Source organism: Tyto alba, unplaced genomic scaffold, assembly GCF_018691265.1.
Source record: "Tyto alba isolate M040663 unplaced genomic scaffold, T.alba_DEE_v4.0 Super-Scaffold_34, whole genome shotgun sequence".
Taxonomy (NCBI): Eukaryota; Metazoa; Chordata; class Aves; order Strigiformes; family Tytonidae; genus Tyto; species Tyto alba.
In genome coordinates, this window is record NW_024881309.1 from 415,670 (window position 1) to 434,778 (window position 19,109).

General features: G+C 50.9%; 1 protein-coding gene across 1 annotated transcript; it reads right to left on the reverse strand.

The window, feature by feature from the left end:
- Positions 1–5,013: 5,013 nt before the first annotated feature.
- Positions 5,014–5,952, reverse strand: LOC122154203 (olfactory receptor 14A16-like). Its single transcript, XM_042801430.1, has one exon. It carries the CDS (start codon positions 5,950–5,952, stop codon positions 5,014–5,016), a length of 939 nt encoding a protein of 312 aa, XP_042657364.1.
- Between the last annotated feature and the right edge of the window lie 13,157 nt (positions 5,953–19,109).

A 19,109-nucleotide genomic window follows, 5' to 3' on the forward strand; every position in this document is an offset into this window, starting at 1 on the left:
ACCGAGGTACCAGCCACCCCATGCCCCTGTGTGCAGCCCAGGGCATGGCTCGCACCCCCCCTTTCCTTGTTGGTGCCCCTTCTCCCAGCACTTCTGTGCTGTCCCCAGATGCCACCCTCTTGCCACCAGCCTGCCTGTGGGACGGGGTGGAGATGCACAGAAGGCTGAAGGGGTTCAAGATCCCCTTGAGGGAGCACAGAGACCTTGTCTGTGTGTTCAGGGATGGAGCTAGGAAAGGCAGAGCTCAGCTGGATCTCAAACCAGCAAGGGGTGCAGAAGGTAGCAAAAGGGGCTTCAGTAAGGGTGTTGGCAGCCACAGCAAGGCTAAAAAAAAAAAAAAAAAAAAAACAAAAAACTGGGCCCAAAACTCAAAACTCAGTGAGGGTGTGGGTCTAGTGACCAAGAACCTGTGGAGAGACTTTCAGCAAGGTGGTTGGCCATACATGACTCTGTGGGTCCTCTATGGGGTGAGTTTCAGCCAAGGGTGCTGAGGGTGCTGGCCAAGGTCAGTGTGTGGCTGCTTCTGTCACCCCGGAAAGACCATGGTAGTCAGGGAGGGTCCTGATGCCTGGGAAAAGGCAAACATGCCACCCATATTCATGAAGAGCAAAAAGGAAGATGGGGGAGCTACAGGCTGCTCAGCATCATGTCTGTCCCTGGGAAGGTGATGGAGCAAATCTTCCTGGAAGCCATTTCCAAGCACCTGAAGGACAAGAAGGGGATTTGGAACTGCCAGTAAAAACTGAACAAGGGCAAATTGTGCCTGGCCAACCTGAATACCGTTTACAATGAGATGATGGGCCCTTTGGATGAGGAGAGAGGTGGATGTAGTAGCCCTCAGTGAAAAGGGCTGCCTGGGACCCACACAAAGTTGAAGACAAATTCCAGCGTTCATCCTGCCACTGCGCTGGGACAACTCCAGACAAGAGGCCAGGCTGGGGACAGCAGCTCTGCAGAAAAGGACCGGGGAGTCTGTGTGGATAACAAGTGGGACAGGAGGGAGCAGTATGCCCTTGGGAAGAGGCAGGTCAACCTCATCCCAGGCAGGATTAACAAAATCACAGACAGCAGCTTAAGAGAATTGACTCTTCTTCTCTATTCATGGGCCCCAATAAGGTTACTGTGTCCAGTGTGGGTCTCCCCAGCACAAGAAAGACCTTGATAGGCTGTGAATAGTCCAGCAGAGGCTGGAGAGATGGTTGGGTCCTGGAGAACCTTGTGTACTAGGAGAGGCTAAGTGGGCTGTTTGGTTTTGAGGGTTGGGTTTTTTGGAGAAACCCCTCAGAGCCAAGCAGCGAAGCAAGGGCTCAGGGGAGATGGTGGGATCTCGGTCAATAGAGATGTTCCAAAGTCATGGAGACAAGGCCCGGTGCACTTGACCTAGCACAAGTTGTCTGAGTATGGTGTTGGAGACCAACTTAGGCAGGAGCTATGGCACATCAGGTCTGAGGGTCAGTATGAAGCTGTTTTCTTCTTTAGTCATAACGGTGGTGGAGCTGGGTATCAGAGTTGTGCCTGTATGCACCCCCACTGCACTGACATCATTAGAGCCCAATAAATTTTTCCTTTTAAAAATTTTTTCTTCTATCTGTGAGTGCTTGTGCAACCCTCACAGCTTCCATCCAGCAGAAATCACTTCAGGCTGCCATGGTTCCCCTTTGTACCAAGAAGAATCCTGGTGTGAGGACATCTCGAAGGGCTCACCCATGCCCCCAGCACAGTGTGAGCTCTTCTACAGGAGTCGTTCCTAGGCTGGCACTCATGCCATGGGCTGAGGACTATCACAGCTCATCTCCAAGGCCAAGCCTTGCCAGGACCGTGCAGACAGGCCAAGGCGACCAGCTCCAAGCAGAGACACACCCTCTGGGTGCCCACGCAGCTCACAGAAGGGCACCCACAGAAACCTCATCGCCCAACACAGAGGGGCTGTGGCAGTGCCGATGGGTGGCAGTGGGCAGAGCAGGGAGGACCTCCTCAGCTGGGCTGGCCAAGTCCTGCTGCCTCACATGGCCCCACAGCCCCATGGTGCAGGCACTGTGTGGACCAGGGTGGTTGTTCAGGGTGGGGAAATGTCTGCCCAGCACAGACCCCGTGGCAGCCGACCATGGTTCTTCCTCCAGCAGTGGCAGCCTCTCACCAGCACCCGACCCTAGGTGAGCCCCACGTAGGGTTTTGCAGGCAGCCATGTGCAAGGAACTGAAAGAATTGATGCCTCAAACAGTCATCAACACAGAAAAATTTGACTAGCCGTGGCCTTTTTGAACAGTCTAAGGAACGCTGCACAATGAAGCATGGAGTGTATCAAAGAGTGCACAGCTCCTCTCCCTTGTGATTATATTGCCAACTTCCTTAGGTAAACCTTAATGGAGAGAAACATGAACTGAGTGAAACCATATGTTGAGGTTAAAGGACTGATAAGAGAGAGAAATAACCAGCACCAGAAGGACCTAAGCAAAAACTGAGGAAAAAATCAAGGCTGGGGAGACGAGCACAACCATTGTTTCAACTGACAAGGGGGGTTGGTGCACCCGATCCCCGCTGAACGCACGGACGGAACCCATATTCCACCTTTTCCTTGTCTCTGATGGGAATGAGCTGCAAATCAGCTGATAAAGATTAACTTAATACACGACAGAAAACTTTACTGTGTGCTGACCAACCACACAAGATAATTGGACCTGAAGCAACATTGGAACCTGGGTGGTGAACCGGACTCTTTTACCCTCTCTCTTCCTCTCCTTTCCTTTCCTTTCCTTTTCTTTTATTTCCTTTCTTTTCTTTCTTAGAGATTTATCAATAAGAAAGCATATTCCTTACTATCTTTTTCCAAGTTTAAGTGGTTTCTAGCACAAGTGAAACATTTTAACCATTTTTTGGGGTCATTTCACCTTAATTTAACCCAAGGGGATCAGAGAACCTTTACATCACCGTGGGATCCCAGTCTGGGTCGTGACACCGTGCTTCAGGGTCTGGTAGTGTCTGGGTCAGGAGAGATGGCCCAGGGCTGGCCATCATCCCTGCGGGCACTGAGCCCAGCAGGAAGGTAGAGTTCACCAAGCAGCAGAGGCCCCTGCCCAGGGCTGCTTGTATCTCCCAGAGATGGAAATAGCCAGGGCTGGTGGGGCAGCTTCCTCAGGGTGTCTGGGGACCATGGCACAGACCAGCTCCTCTCTATTTTGCCTCTGATGGTTTGCATCCCTCTCCAGAAGGCCTGGCTGTGTGCTGTGACCACAATGCTGCTGTTGGAAAACGGGTGATGATAAAAATAATTGTTTAGGGTAGCATAAGAACTTAAGCAATCACTTGAACACCTGCAACATGTTGTCCATTGCACAGATGTCCTTGAGCTAGGTAAACGTGATAAACACCTCCTGGGGAATGCCTAGGTGGAGAATCTCTGTGAGTAAATTGGGAGACTCCTAATCAAAAGCCCTTGTCCTTGAAGATTAAGGCCATCTGAAAAAGAATTAACTAGTTGAAGCTAGGCAGGAAATAAGAAAGTGCAGACATAAACCAGAGAAAGGCCAATTTCAAAGTGTAGACAAAGTTCAAGAAGGGCTCCTCTCCAAAGTCCACCAGAGACTGCTAGAGACCACCAGTGACCCCGTGGAAGCCTCTCAGAGACTTAAACAGCATGCCTAATAATTACATAAATACAAAAATGAGTTTTAAGAAATCTGATGAATATGCATGTAACAGAGTAATATAAGCTTTGGCTACTGTAATGTACGGTGGACATGTTAGGTGGAATGATTCCCTCATGTCCCGAGCCACATAAAGTAAAGCCTGCTCGTTAATGCTAAACCCAGCATTAAGGAGTTTTCATTCCTGATTTCAGAGACACTGTGTTCCCACTTTGATCGTTAACACAGCCCAGCTAACACTGGGGTTTTCTTCTCCCAAAAAACCTGCCATCCCAGGCTAAGCCCTCCCTGTCTCTCCCCATGTCCCCTGCCCTCTCCCCAGTGCAGCCTGGCAGAGCAGCCCAGTCTGGGCCAGCCCCATGGCAGTGCATGCTGCAGGGTGCTGCCGAGCTCTGGGCACTCGCCCCACAGCTCCAACCCTTCTGAAGGGCACAGCAGCCCCAGGGAGCATCCCAGAGAGGGATGGAAGCCTCCCCAGTGTCCCCACTACTTGAGCTGGTCCAAAGGGCGTGAGGAAACAGAGGCCAGGCACTCTCTGTCTCTCCTGCATTTATGTTGCAAGTGACCCTCAGCCCTGGCTGCCTTTGTCCCGCCTCTGCCTCTCCACCAGCCCTGCTGCCCAGGACAGCAGGAGATCCCCTGACCTGGGGCTCCTTGGGCAGCTTCCACATTTCTCCAGTCTCCTTTCCCCATGCCTGCTGCATTTTTACTGGCTCCCACCAAACTGCAGGGTCATGGCTTGTGGGTGTCTGGATTAATGCTTTACTATGGGTGAACCTCACCTTTGAGGGGTGTCTCATCTCCTGAGTGTCCATTCACTGCCAACCCAAGAGCACACAGAGAGTGTCTTTTCTTTCCTGACCCCTCCAGACTCCTTTCCACAGGAAACACTATATGCCATCAACCCTTCTATACATGTGGCTGCCTAAAGAGGTAATGGAGAGCTCCTGTAGCACCTACACAGCCCCTGGACACCAGGAATAGTCTTTGAAAGCACCACATGGTGTCCAATAGATCTCACACTTGCCACAAATTTATCGACCCAAAGCAGGAAAAAAAGAATGAAAAAAGACATTTTTAAAAGTCCAATTCCTTGGGCTTATTCTTGGCAGCAGCTTAGTTAGGACAGCCCAGCCTTCAGGCACTGCACGCAGGAGACCCTTTTTATTGCTGAGATGCTCTCAGGGAAGCCGGATCTGGTAGAGTGTTCAAGGCATTTGTGAAAGGGTCAGACACAACAGATGAAGCCTCTAGAGAAGTGGTATGAAGCCAAGCAGTTACCTCTTATGATAATTATCAGAAGGGAAAAATAAATCAGAGGCTTGGCCTAAGCCAAGCTCTGGGTACTCTGCAGAGAAGGTGAGGCAGGTTACTGCTGGTGGAACAAGGTGCGTTGGATCAATTCCTTCATCGCATCCTTGAGCTCCCTGTTCCTCATGCTGTAGATAAAGGGGTTCAAAGTTGGAGGTACCACTGAGTACAGAACAGCCACCACCAGATCCAGAGATGGGGAAGAGAAGGAGAGGGGCTTCAGGTAGGCAAAAAGTGCAGTGCTGATGAACAAGGAGACCACAGCCAGGTGAGGGAGGCACGTGGATAAGGCTTTGTGCTGTCCCTGCTCAGAGGGGATCCTCAGCACGGCCCTGAAGATCTGCACATAGGACAGCACAATGAAAACAAAACAAGCAAAGTATAGAAATGCAGTAAACACAAGGACTCTAACTTCCCTGAGATAGCCTGAGTCAGAGCAGGAGAGCTTGAGGATCTGGGGGATTTCACAGAAGAACTGGTCCACCACATTTCCATGGCAGAGTGGTAGGGAAAATGTATTGGCAGTGTGCAGTGTGGCATAGAGGAACCCAGTGCCCCAGGCAGCTGCTGCCATGTGGACACAAGCTCTGCTGCCCAGGAGGGTCCCGTAGTGCAGGGGTTGGCAGATGGCAACGTAGCGGTCATAGGCCATGATGGTGAGAAGGGAATATTCTGCTCCAAGGAAAAATACAAAGAGAAAGACCTGGGCAGCACACCCTTGGTAGGAGATGGCCCTGGTGTCCCAGAGCAAGTTGGCCATGGAATTGGGGAGAGTGGTGGAGATGGAGCCAAGGTCGAGGAGGGAGAGGTTGAGGAGGAAGAAGTACATGGGGGTGTGGAGGTGGTGGTCGCAGGCGATGGCTGTGATGATGAGGCCGTTGCCCAGGAGGGCAGCCAGGTAGATGCCCAGGAAGAGCCAGAAGTGCAAGAGCTGCAGATCCCGTCTGTCAGCAAATGCCAGGAGGAGGAACTGGGTGATGGAGCTGCTGTTGGACATGGTCTCACTATGAACACGGGGGCCTGTACTGGAGGGAAAAGACAGTGACAAGTGAGGACAGAGATCTCTGTGTAAAACCAAAGACATCTCTCACACATTCGTGACCCCACCTCAGACCCTCTCCCTTTTTCCTGCTTGGAAGGACCTATGTGCAGCTCCCTGGCTGTTGCTCTGGTTTGTGCTGGCTGGGGGTGCTGTGAAGAGCAGGGCCTGTGGGCTCCCAGATGTTTTGGACATGCTCTAGGCCAGGCTCTGCCTGGGAGCAGGGGGCACGTAGGGACCAGGTGTGATAGATTTTCTCAGGTGACTTCCCTCTCATCATCAAAGGGCTTGACAGCATCTACACCCCCAATCCCAAGCAAACTTGACTGCATCAGGCTTTTTTTTTTCTTTTTTCTTTCATAAAGTTATTTCTTTCCACCACACCAACCCGCTCCAGCCCCATCTCCTCCGGCGACTCTTCTGTAAAATCAGAAATGCTCAGCATCTCTGCTGTGCTCCAGCTGAGCAGCCACAAGTCCTGGGAGGCAAAAGGATTTGCTGTGGCTTAGCGCATGGACAGTCGAGCTGGTCTGTCCATTTGTCTCGTTCCCAACTGACCTGTGTCTGCCCCTTGAAATGGAGGGGGATTGCACTCCTGAGGTACCTGGAGAAGCAATCAGACCCCGCTGAGAGCAGAGGGATCCACTGCAGATCACTAAGAATTTCACCCTGTCAACAGGAACCTTCACAAGGTCTCAGCACCCCACTCCTTGCCAAGGACACAGTTAATTTTCCCAACCAATCACCCTTTACCTGCTTGTAGCATCTCAGGGTTTCCCCATTGGGTTTTACACACAAATGCTGGGGGAGAGATTTGCTGTCTGCAGGGTGACTCCCAGCTTGGGAGGACATCCCAAGGAGTCACCAAGTGTCCTCATGGTGGCATCTCCTGAAGTCAGCTCAGTCCCCACCCGCACGGGCTGCATGGCCCAGAGCCCCACAGCTTCGAGGAGAGCTGGGACACCGGGTTCCCACGGACACGTCTGCGTGGGAGGACCCACGAGATGCACCGGAATGGCCCAGCTGGGAGAGGCCAGCAGAGAGACAGCCAGGCACTCGGGACAGCCTTCCCCTGTCCCAGCTCTGCCCGCCATCTCCCAGCTGGTGACACCGCAGGGCAGTCACCCTCAGCCCCTGTGCTGCACGGGCACAGGGCAGGAGAAATGCCCTTCACCTCTTTTTGGTGCTCAGGGGGGCGAGGAGGCTGCTGGTGGGCTGGACTCCATGGCTGTGAGGGCAGAGGCTCTGCTGGGTGGGAGAGAGAAGGGGAGAGATGTCAGTGTCACAGAAATCGGGAATGAAAACTCCTTAATGCTGGGTTTAGCATTAATGAGCAGGCATTACTGTACTTGGCTGGAGACATGAGGGAATCATTCCACCTGACATGTCCACCGTACATTACAGTAGCCAAAGCTTATATCCCTCTGTTACATACATATTCATTAAAATTTCCTAAAACTCATGATCTTATATACATAGCTATTAGGAATGCAGTTTGGGTCCCCGAGGGGCTTCCATGAGGGTCATTGGTGGACTCTAGCAGTCTCTGGTGGTGTTTGGAGATGAGCCTTTCTTGGACTTTTTCTACAATTTGTAATTGGCCTTTCTTTGGTTTATGTCTGCCCTTTCTTATCTCCAACCTAGCTTCAGCTAGTTCATTCTTTTTCAGAGCATCTTAATCTCCAAGGACAAGGGCTTCTCATTAGGAGTGTCCCAATTTACACACAAAGCCTCTCCATTTAGGCATTCCCCACGAGGTGTTTATCACAGTTGCCTAGCTGAAGGACCTCTGTGCAACAGGCAACGTGTTGCAGGTGTTCGACTGATTGCTTAAGGTCTTATGCGACCCTATACAACTCTTTTATTCTTTACCCATTTTCCAACATCGGTGGAAGGGATCTGCGCTGCAGGGCATGGCCAAAGGTGCTGGTATATCCCCTGAAAAAGGATTTCTGTTAAAAATCTCACTCCCTGCCCACGTCTCTGCTGCCTGGAGCTGTGCCTGCTGGCAGCCTGGTTTCTCAGTTCCCATCTTCTGCACTCACAGACCCCATCCCAGCTGCTGCGTGCTCAGCTCTGCCCTGCAGACACCTCCTGGGGCAGGGCACTGCCCAGGACCTTCTCTGCTCTTCAAATTTCAGGTATATATGGCAGAGAAAACCTGCCAAGCCTGCTGCTGGTGATGCTGGTGATCTGTAAGCTGTGGGGGATTGCTCTGATGCTCCCAGACTCATTCACCTCTCAGTGAAACAGATCTGCATTATCAGTACCTTCTCCAAACCAGAGAGAGTCATTCCCATCTCTCACTGCTCACCCAGCCAACCCAGAGTAGCAAACTGAAAGCACAGGCTCCTTCCCTTGCAGCTGAAGCCTCCCTTTTTTCTCTCTTACAAGATTCCCCTCCAGAGCTGTCCAGGCTGTCAGCAGGAGCTGTGGGCAGCCCTGACCCACGCATCACCCCCTCAACAGCACAATGACCCTGCCCTACCAGGGGTGATTGTGATGAAGGACAGCCCGGGGTGCCCCTGGCTGCACACCCAGCTTCACGCTCCTGCAGCCGTGCTCAGGAAAAGGGAGATGGCATGCCCTGTCCCCCTGACTGTTCGGCAGATAATCACTGCTCCAGAGAGCATCAGCCCTGGGATGTGCCAGCTCTAGAAGGACCCTCCCAGAGACTCTACAAGTACCCACCTGCAGCCAGAGACTTACTGTGTTAGGAGCTGTGATGATTTGTCCCCCAGTGAACTCTCAGCATCCTCCCACTCCACACTGTCTTACATCTCTGTCACTTCTCTCCTCTCCCCTTGTCACCTGTGGGCAGTGCCCTCAGCCCTGCCGTGGCTCTGCAGAGATGCTGCTCCCGGGCAGAGCTGTCTCTCTCCTGTGCTTCCCGCTTGCCATCAGCTCCTCCTGCCCCCGGAGCCCGGCTTAGCCCAAGGCACCACTTTCTCTACCCTGCTGCTGTCCCTCGAGAGATCCCTGGTGCTCGAGGGCTGACAGCTCCTGAAAGGCAGCGGGGCCACCCCTGGGGAATGTTCTCTGAAGTCAGCTGAAGTAATCACCAATGTACCTGTCCCAACACCGGAGAGAGACTGGCTACAGCATGGTCTGGCCTAGCAGAGCGTGGTTGCCTGCAAAAGCTGTCAGTGTCCATATCTGGAAAATGTACTTTCCTTGTCCCAAAACAAAAAAATGACACACAAAGCAGGACAAGGAAAGGATTTGTTTCCCCTATGCAGGGCAGGAATTCATCTGAGGTAATGTGGGCATCTCATCCAGAGCTGGAAGCCCTTGGGCTCAAACAGGATCCAGTTCACCTCATGCACCCTACATCTGACATGATGCAGCAGGTTTTGACATCATCTCACAGAAGTCACCCCTCTATGTCCCCATCCCTGCTGCTACATAAAAAACGTGCCACATAAACCCAATACAGGTGCCTAGGCACCTGTAGTATTCTGGAGGACTGTCTCCTGTGAGAGGGGGACCACATTGGAGCAGGGGAACAAGTTCCAGAAACTCCCCCCACTGAAGATGGCCGAAGCAGCAGCACTGCCTTCACCCCCCATTCCCTGCCCCTGCGCCCCTGGGGGAGGAGGTAGAGATATCGGGAGCAGAGCTGAGCCCGGGAAGAAGGGAGGGGTGGGGAGAAGGTGTTCTCAAGATGTGGCAATGCTTCTCACTGTCCTACTCTGTTACATGTTTTTATTGTCTGTGATAAATGTATGCTCTTTTTTCTTCTTCCCCTAACGAGTCTATCTTTCACTTGTGACCATAAAGGGTGATGATTTTTCCCATCTCAGTCCTATCTTGATCCCCAAGCCTGGCTTATCTGTCCCTTCTCATTGTTGGAAGAGAAGGGGGAGCGAGTGGCTGCGTGGCGTTTAGCTGCTGACCAGGCTCAAACTAAGACAGATGTTCAGACAAACTGTGATCAGTTTCACACATATCCCACATGGACATTTGTATCTGTCTAATCCCCAGCACTTCCACAAACATAAATAATTGCCATTTCTTAGGACAGGAATCACCCTGTTTTCAGAGAAACAATTTTAAACCCAAAGTGAAACATACTCATTCACAGAGAGGTCCAAAATATCTGGGTGTGACATTTAACAAGTGGGTCAATCAGAGGAGCCTCCCAGGGTGACTTTGCCAACTGAGGGTGGGGGTTTCTGCTTCTGGGGGTCTGAGAGTCCTTATGGGATGCCAGAGAGAGCACTGGGGATTGTGCCAGGCTTGCTGTGGCATGCCTAGGAAAGAACCAAATGCAGGGAAAGGGAAGGACCAAGGTGGTTTGGGGAGAAAGAAGGATCAGAAAACAGGAGGAAAAGGGGATGAAAGGAGCTGGTCACATGTGGCTGGTCAGCATAATTGTTTATGCACACCATGCAACTGGAAGTCTATCTTGTCTTCTTTTGAAATTCCATCCTCCACAACTTTCTGGGGTGAGGAGATGTCTGCTCTTGGTACGGATAGAGGTCCAAGGGCCCATCCCTGGAGTGGGAAGCACGAGTCAATGGGGCTCAGGCACCTTCAGGGCCAGCAACTGGAGAGATCAGGCTGTGTGCATGTGTCATGATGGTGCATTAACCGGCAAGGAGGAGATTCCTGGGAGCCAGGTATTTAGAGACCCTATGTAGGAGCATTTCTGACAGAGAATGGCCACGATATTTTGTTGCAAGGTTTGGACAATTCTGGCCTGAGATCATACTGCTAACAACAGCTGTGTTATGTGAATGACCTTGAAGGGCTGTGTTGTGAGGAACTGTATCTGTTGAGTAAAGATAAATGAGGAATTTTCCCAGCTATGTATCTGGCTAAGCTAAGCACAAGTATGCAGCAAACAGCAAGATGCTTGCCTATCACAGTTTCCCTTTGGGCATGTGACAAGTTGCTTATGACCAATAATGAAGGGGTATGGGGTGTGTGAACAGCGGGTGCTTGCTGTGCAAAGGATATAGCCAAGCGATTCGGGCAATAAAGTGGGACGAACTGTAGCCATATCAGTGAGATTGTCGTTACTTGGCCGACTCTTGGAGGGGACCCAGCTTCGACAACCTACACACCACCCATGTCCCCTTTGTCATCCTCTTCCTATTGGCTGCACCCAACCTCTCATCTCCCTGACCTTTCCCTCCAGAACTTCACAATCTTTGCTCTCCTTCTATCTGCCAGAAAACATGAGCTAGGCTTAGGAGAGAGGTTGAAGATGAGAGGTGTTGAGGGAAAGGATTAGGGAGGTAGGTAGGGCTTAGATTTCAGGCATCTGGTGGGGGTTTCAGCTTCAGTGATCAGGGCAGGGCTAAGGATGAGAGCTCACCTTTCAGGGTTAGGTGTTAGGGTATGGGCAAAGGTTTAGGGGGAGCTGGGCAGTGCCAGGCCTGAGGGGCAAGGATGTGGCACTCGGTGTGTATTTGTCCTCAGAGTGACCGGGGGAAAACCTCAGATGCTGATGACCAAAGGCATCACCATTCAAATGGGCTAGGAATTAGCACTGAGCCCCTTGGCAGGGCACATCCAAGGGGCTACACGACACAGGATGTCTCTGTCTCCTTTCGTTGTCACCCTGAAGTCACTTGCCTCTGTTCTTCTGCTCTAATCAGCCCCCAGAGAGGCTCACGTCAATCTCCTGAGGGAGCTTCCTCACCCAAACCCCTCAGCATGCCCCTCTAAACCCCAAAGACTCTTTGTTCCTCCCATAGCTCTCCAGACTCAGTAACTTTCCCCTGGGAGCTTGTTACAGTGCAGCAGCTATAATTAGTTTATTCTTGCATCTTAATTTCTGTCCAGTTGCAGGGGGGCTTTTAGAACAGACTGTCTTCGAGGATGGGTTTTGCTAAATATAATGATATTAACAACCACATGATGTAACACAAGTTCATTTCTTTCTCAGTTATACCTCAGAAATGCTTTGAACATTGACAAATGATTTTTCAGTTGACTGTAAAATGTTGCCCACAGCACCCCAACTTCATTTGCTAGAGGTGGGCATGGGCTAAGGAGGCACAGGAAGATGGGCAGGGAGATCACTAGAGGCATGAGCTGGTGACAAGGCTCTAGGCTAGAAATTTGGCCAAGAAGGTGGAAAAGTTGATTTAAACTGCCAAACTCTCTTTTTAGCCAACTTGCTAATTGTGTGTATAGTTATAATTTCCTATCTATTTGTCTAGCGTATTCCTTTTATGGTCATCGCTTGAGGAAGGTAGACCTTAGTGGAGGCTTGGACTTGGCATACAGTTGAGGACTTCATTGTTGATTTTTTTAAAATAATTTGTATCATGTTTTACTTCTCTTTCTTCAAATTAATAAGATTCCTGTGACTATTTACAATCAAGCTTCAGGGTAAATCAGGTGGGAATTGGTGCAAAGGAGCTGTAACATTCAGCTGTGAACATCAGTGAGGAAGCCTGATGTAGAAGAATGCAAGTCCCAGGCAGCCCCTGAGGGAAATGGTGGGGCTGGGGAGGTGGGGAGGAAAGCTGCCCATACAGTGGGGGACCATGAGGAGACCGCTGTTGCTACATTTCCTGTCCTCCTTAGGAGACCCTCTGAATTGGAGAAAGCTTCTATCACTTCTGTAAAATTAAAAAAGGAATAAAAACACCTTCAAAATGAAAAAAAAAAAAAAAAAAACCAAAAACAAAAAAAAAGAAAAAGCTTTTTATGAAGTTGTTATTAAAATCTTCCATTTTAATTAGACTGCTGAAGCCTGTCCAATTACCTGTACAAGATTGGAAGTCCTGAAATAATTGATGGAAGAGATGTGGCTCCTTTGGGTTTTCTGCACTTTGCTGAACCCTGTGGTGTATTTGGTGCTTCAACCTCAGATACTGAGAGGAGCTGATCCAACCTCTCAAGTTGTTAAAGTCAGAAGCAAAAGCCAAAGTGTCTTGGGAGTGTTAATTGGCCCCTCTGAGGCCCATTACAGACCAGGTGTCCCCATGGATTAGTTAGAGAAGAAAATTGGAGGCTGTGAGTACAGGTAGGCAAAGGCACTGTGTAAGGGGAGCTGATGCTGAGAAAAACTTGATATATTTTATCATGCCAAGTGGTCAGCCCCAAGAAGGGGGATCCTGTCCCTCACACTGGCTCAGGGCTCTTCCTGGGGCACTGTGGGGTAGGGTGGGCAATGCTGAGTGGAGGACAGTGGTACCACAGCTCCCAGACTCCCTGGGGGGCTACAAGGAAGCCACGAGGCCCCAGTTCCATGCGATTATCATGTTCCCTTTCAGGCCTTGGTAGCAGAGACAACTGCCATAGCCAAGGGGACAGAGACCCCCAGGCTGTGGACACCCAACCTATGGCATCTCCCTGCCTTTCCTGAGATCTCTCCTTCCTCCCTACCTGTTCCTTGGAACACAAAGCACTGCACTGATCCAGGCTCTGGGTGACCTCTGGCACCACAGCAATACCCGTCAAGGGACATTTCTTTCTCCTCCTGTCCAGTCTCAACCTCCCAAGCTGCACTTTGTGATGCTTTTCCTTTCTCAGGTGGTTTCCCACTACAAAGAAAAGGTCCAAAATCTCCGAAAACACCCAAAACTCCTAATTTCAAGCTACTCTTTTACTCCCGCATGACCTTCAACACCACCAGGACAAGGAAGCCCAGGTCCCTCAGCCACTCCACACACTTCATGTGCTTCATGCTCTCTAAACCCACCTTTGCAGACATCCTCTGGGCACTCTCCCGTTCCTTCCTGCTCCTCAGAATGGAAAGCCCCAGAGAATGTTAGAGGTGTGACCACACCAGTGCTGAGTCGAGGGGGATGATAACTCCCCGTGTCTCGATGTTCATGCTACAGTGCAGCTCCGTATGCAGGAGCTGGCTCTATTCATGGTGAGCCTTTACCAGCGGCACATGTGGCATCACTCACAGTGCCCAGGGCCTTCTCCTCAGACTCACTCCTCTGCTGGTCCAGTCTCACTTTGCCCCTTCTCCTTGTACAACTTGAGGTTCCTGCTGGCCAAAGCCTCAAGTATCTCAAGGTCCCTGTGCACTGAAGCTCCAGCACATCAGCATTTAAGGCATGTGTGCAAATGGTTCCTCTGAGAAGACAATAAATTGAGTGGATATATGGCAGTATGGGTAAGAAAAAGAAATGCTCATTTAATGGAAGTGATGACGAAGGTGGAAAGCACCACTGTAACGATGAGCTAGCTCATCCTCAGTCACACTGAACTTCACAGGAAGACAATGAGCAGCGAGGTTGACCTAAATATATGTGCCTCAGAAGGTCAGTACCACACCTTATTGGGCAACAATAAGGTCAAGTTCAGGGATAGGAGTGACAAAAATCAGCATTTGCTGCTTTCTAAAATTTGCAGCAAACTCCTGCCAGCAGGCAGTGGAGGCACAGATGCAGAAGCCACCCCAACAAGAATGTTGTGCACGCTGAAAAGTCTTTTTGGTTGAAGGCAGACTGTGACGAGGGCTGAGCAGTTTGTCACAACAGGCAGAGCACAGCCTGACATTTCCGATCCTAGTTCACGTGACTGCAAAGAACAACAGGAAGGAAACTGGTGCTTGCAAACAGCCTGGATCATGAGCGTGAACCACGGCATCTGGTCACAGAGGCCAAATGATCCAACCAGCTGGTGTGCATGTCAGATACAGAGGGCAGTGGAGCCCATAAGAACTTGCCTATTTGACAAAAAGGGTTGCAAGGAGCCAGGCTTACCAAGAAAGGCAATCTGCAAAGTCCTGATTTCAGCTGGGACAGAGTTAATTTTCTTCCTAGCAGCTGGTACAGTGCTGTGCTTTGGGTTTAGGGTGAGAACAATAATGTTGAGAACACAGGGATGTTTTAGTTGTTGCTGAACAGGGCTTATCCTAAGTCGAGGATTGTTCAGTTTCCCATGCTGCCAGTGAGGGGGGGCACAAGAATCTGAGAGGAAGCATGTCCAGGACAGCTGACCCGAACTAGCCAGAGTGCTATTTGATACCACAGGACATCAGGAAATGTATATAAAGAGGAAGGAGGAAGGCGGTGGGTTGGCCGGGAGATGTGGATCACTGCTTGGGTGGACCAGCTGGGCATGGATCAGTGGGTACGGACCAATTGCACTGGGCACCCCTTGTCTTTTTCTTTGGTTTTATTCCTCTCTCTTTTTGTTATCTTCCTTTCAATTACAATTATTGCAATTATTTCTATTGTTATCATTAATATTATTATTATTACTACATCTTCTTTCAATTATTAAATTCTTCTTATCTCAACCTATGAGGGTTTTTTGTTGTTTTTATTTTTTTTTTTCTGATTCTCCTCCACATCCCACCAGGGGAGATGTGGGGATAGTGAGAGAGTGACTGCATGGTGCTTAGCTGTCAGCTGAGGGTAAATCACAATAATCCTTTTTGGTGCCCCAAATGTCATCTGATGGTGTGACCACAGCCCTGAGTAGTACAGCTGGGAGTGGCAGTTGGTCCTGACACCAATCACCACTGTGCAGTACAGGACCTGCAGCAGGTGAGTTTGGGGTCTGGATGGTGCCATTTTTTCTCCTGAGACAAATGTGAAGACTCTGGTTATGTCCTATTAAAGAGGAGCCCAAGCACCCCTCAGGTCGTTCTGGATATCCAGAGAAGTGGGGGGTGGGAGCAATGGACAGGCCTGAAGTGTGTCTTCAATTCTTAGAGGTGTTTCTTTCCCAAGGTGGAGATGGTGTGGGTACAAGGAGAGTGGCCTGATCCTCCCGTGCCAGGCAGAGCATCCAGCCCAGGGGTGCAGACGTCTGGAGGAGGCTCAGACCAGAGGTGTCTATAGGAGATCCTCCTGCCAGCAGTGAATTTGGGAGATGCTTTGGCAGGGCTTCCTAAGGGCTGATACAAAGGAGACAATTCCTGGTGGCAAAAGGCCAGTGCAACCCTTCGTGCCCACCTTCCCTCTCCCCTACAGCCACTGTTATGGAGGCTGTTGATCACCTGCGATTGGCTCTCAGCCAGGCAAGAAGAGCTGCCCAGAGGAGCACGGAGCCACGTGGAGCAGAAGTTGCCAAAGGCCAGAAGGGCGATGAAGCTGCCCTTGGGTTGGCAGCAGGTGGAGCAGGACCCAGCAACAGCTGGTGGCTAAAAGAAGCATGTCCCCAGAGAAGACTGGTGGCATCCAGAACCTGGGCTGGTGCCCAGCAGATGTTGTAGCCCCACCTCTCAGTGAGATGAAGGAGCTGATGCAGGGGGAAGCACCGCACTTCCCCAAATCCTGCCTCAGCACTGAAAAGGGGACAGTCAAATCCTGCCACTTCTCTGTTCCTCCAGGAATGGGTGCAGCAAGATGAGAGGCTTGATGTGTCCTGTCTTGTCATTCTGGAGCAAATACGTGCGACAGAGCGCCAGGAACTTGTAACCATGGGCACGTGAGCTTTTCCTCTGAGGGTCGGTGTCATATGGCTGCAGTGACCAGGAGATGGTGGGGTTTAAACTCCCAAGAGAGGTGTGCAGGACAAACCCCAGAATCAGAGCCTTGGAGTACAAGGGAGAAATTCTGGGCTCGTTCAGGAAGTTCCTGGGCTGGATTTCTTGGGAAACTGCCCTGTAGAACAAAGGGGCCTTGGACAACTGTTTCATCTTCAAGGCCAAACCCTGTTGAAATGCAAAAACTATGTGGGCTTTTTATGGATGAAGTTGAGCAACCATGGCAGGAGGCCAGCACACTTTCTTGTGCACCCTTGCCACTGCAGTTGCCTGTGCCTGAACATGCCCACTTGCCTTCTCTGCAGTCACATTTTCACTGGAATTCCATGGAAATCCCAGCGCTCCTACTCTCAAGTTGGCATCCACCTCAAGCCAATACAGCCTGGCCAACCACCGAGGTACCAGCCACCCCGTGCCTCTGTGTGCAGCCCAGGGCATGGCTCGCACCCCCCCTTTCCTTGTTGGTGCCCCTTCTCCCAGCACTTCTGTGCTGTCCCCAGATGCCACCCTCTTGCCACCAGCCTGCCTGTGGGATGGGGTGGAGATGCACAGAGGGCTGAAGGGGCTCAGGCTGCCCTGGGGGAGCACAGAGACCTTGTCTGTACATGCAGATATGGAGCTAGGAAAGGCAGAGCTCAGTTGGAGTTCAAACCAGCAAGGGATGCAGAAGGAGGCAAAAGGGGCTTCAGTGTTGGCAGCCAGAGCAAGGCCAAAAAAAAAAAAAAAAAGAAAAGCGGGCCCAAAACTCAGTGAGGGAGTGGGCCTAGTGACCAAGAACATGTGGAGAGATGTTCAGCAAACTGGTTGGCCATACATGATTCTGTGAGTCCTCTATGGGGTGAGTTTCAGCCAAGGGTGCTGAGGGTGCTGGCCAAGGTCAGTGTGTGGCTGCTTCTGTCACCCTGGAAAGGCCATGGCAGTCAGGGAGGTTCCTGACACCCGGGAAAAGGCAAACATGCCACCCATCTTCATGAAGAGCAAAAAGGAAGATGAGGGAGCTACAGGTTGCTCAGGCTCACGTCTGTCCCTGTGAAAGTAATGGAGCAAATCCTCCTGGAAGCCATTTCCAAGCACCTGAAGGACAAGAAGGGGATTTGGAACTTCCAGTAAAAACTGAACAAGGGCAGATTCTGCCTGACCAACCTGAATACCGTTTACAATGAGATGATGGGCCCTTTGGATGAGGAGAGAGGTGGATGTAGTAGCCCTCAGTGAAAAGAGCTGCCTGGGACTGATAAGAGAGAGAAATAACCAGCACCAGAAAGACCTAATCAAAAACTGAGGAAAAAACCCAGAGAGGGATGGCAGCCTCCCCAGTGTCCTCACTACTTGAGCTGGTCCAAAGGGCATCAGGAAACAGAGGCCAGGCACTCTGTCTGTGCTGCATTCATGCTGCAAGTGACCCTCAGCCCTGGCTACCTTTGTCCCGCCTCTGCCTCCCCACCAGCCCTGCTGCCCAGGACAGCAGGAGACCCCCTTCCCTGGGGCACCTCGGGCAGCTTCCACATTTCTCCAGTCTCCTTTCCCCATGCCTGCTGCATTTTCATGCATGTTACGGTCCTTATCATGTGTGATCAGTGCCAGTAAATGCCTCGTGGAGTCGATGTCATCAGGACTGGGTCATGGTCAGACAATCTGTGCTCCGTTTCACACATACCCCACATGGACATTTTTCTCTGACCTAATCTCCAGCACTTCCACAAACATAAATAATTGCCATTTCTTAGGACAGGAATCACCCTGTTTTCAGAGAAACAATTTAAAACCCAAAGTGAAAAATACTTGTTCACAGAGAGGTCCAAAATATCGGTGTGACATTTAACAAGTGGGTCAATCAGAGGAGCCTCCCAGGGTGACCTTGCCAACTGAGGGTGGGGGTTTCTGCCTCTGGGGGTCTGAGACTCCTTATGGGATGATGGAGAGAGCACTGGGGATTGTACCAGGCTTGCTGTGGCATGCCTAGTGAAAAACCAAAGGCAGGGAAAGAGAAGGACCAAGGTGGTTTGGGAAGAAAGAAGCAGGGGGAAAAGGGGATGAAAGGAGCTGGTCATATGTGGCTGGTCAGCATAATTGTTTATGCACACCATGAAACTGAAAGTCTATCCTGTCTTCTTATGAAATTCCATCCACCACAACTTTCTGGGGTGAGGAGGTGTCTGCTCTTGGTATGGATAGAGGTCCAAGGGCCCATCCCTGGAGTGGGAAGCATAAGACAAAGGGGCTCAGGCACCTTCAGGGCCAGCAACTGGAGAGATCAAGCTGTGTGCATGTGTCATGTTGGTGGGTATGTCAGTGGGTGGAACCACTAGTGTACATCAAACCAGATTAACCAGCAAGTAGGCGAGTCCTGGGAGCCAGGTATTTAGAGACCCTATGTCTGGACTAGACCCTGGTGAGCCCAGAGGATCTGTAAGCTGGTTGCTTGAGGGAGAAAGTGGCCCAAAGCACCACCTGGAGAAAATGTAGGGTCTTGCAGTCAGGTATCAATAAGACCACAGGTCTGGACCTGGAGGGGAGGTTGTCCTTGGTGTGAGAGAGCAGCAGGAATGCATGGAGCTCTGCCTGGGGACTAACAGTGAGTTAGCTGCGAGCTGGTAGGCCAGGATCAGAGAGCAGAACAACATGGGCAGCACTGTGGGAGGATGGGTGGATTTCTGCTCCAGACCTCTTGATCAGGTAGATGAGGCCTTCTTCAGACAAC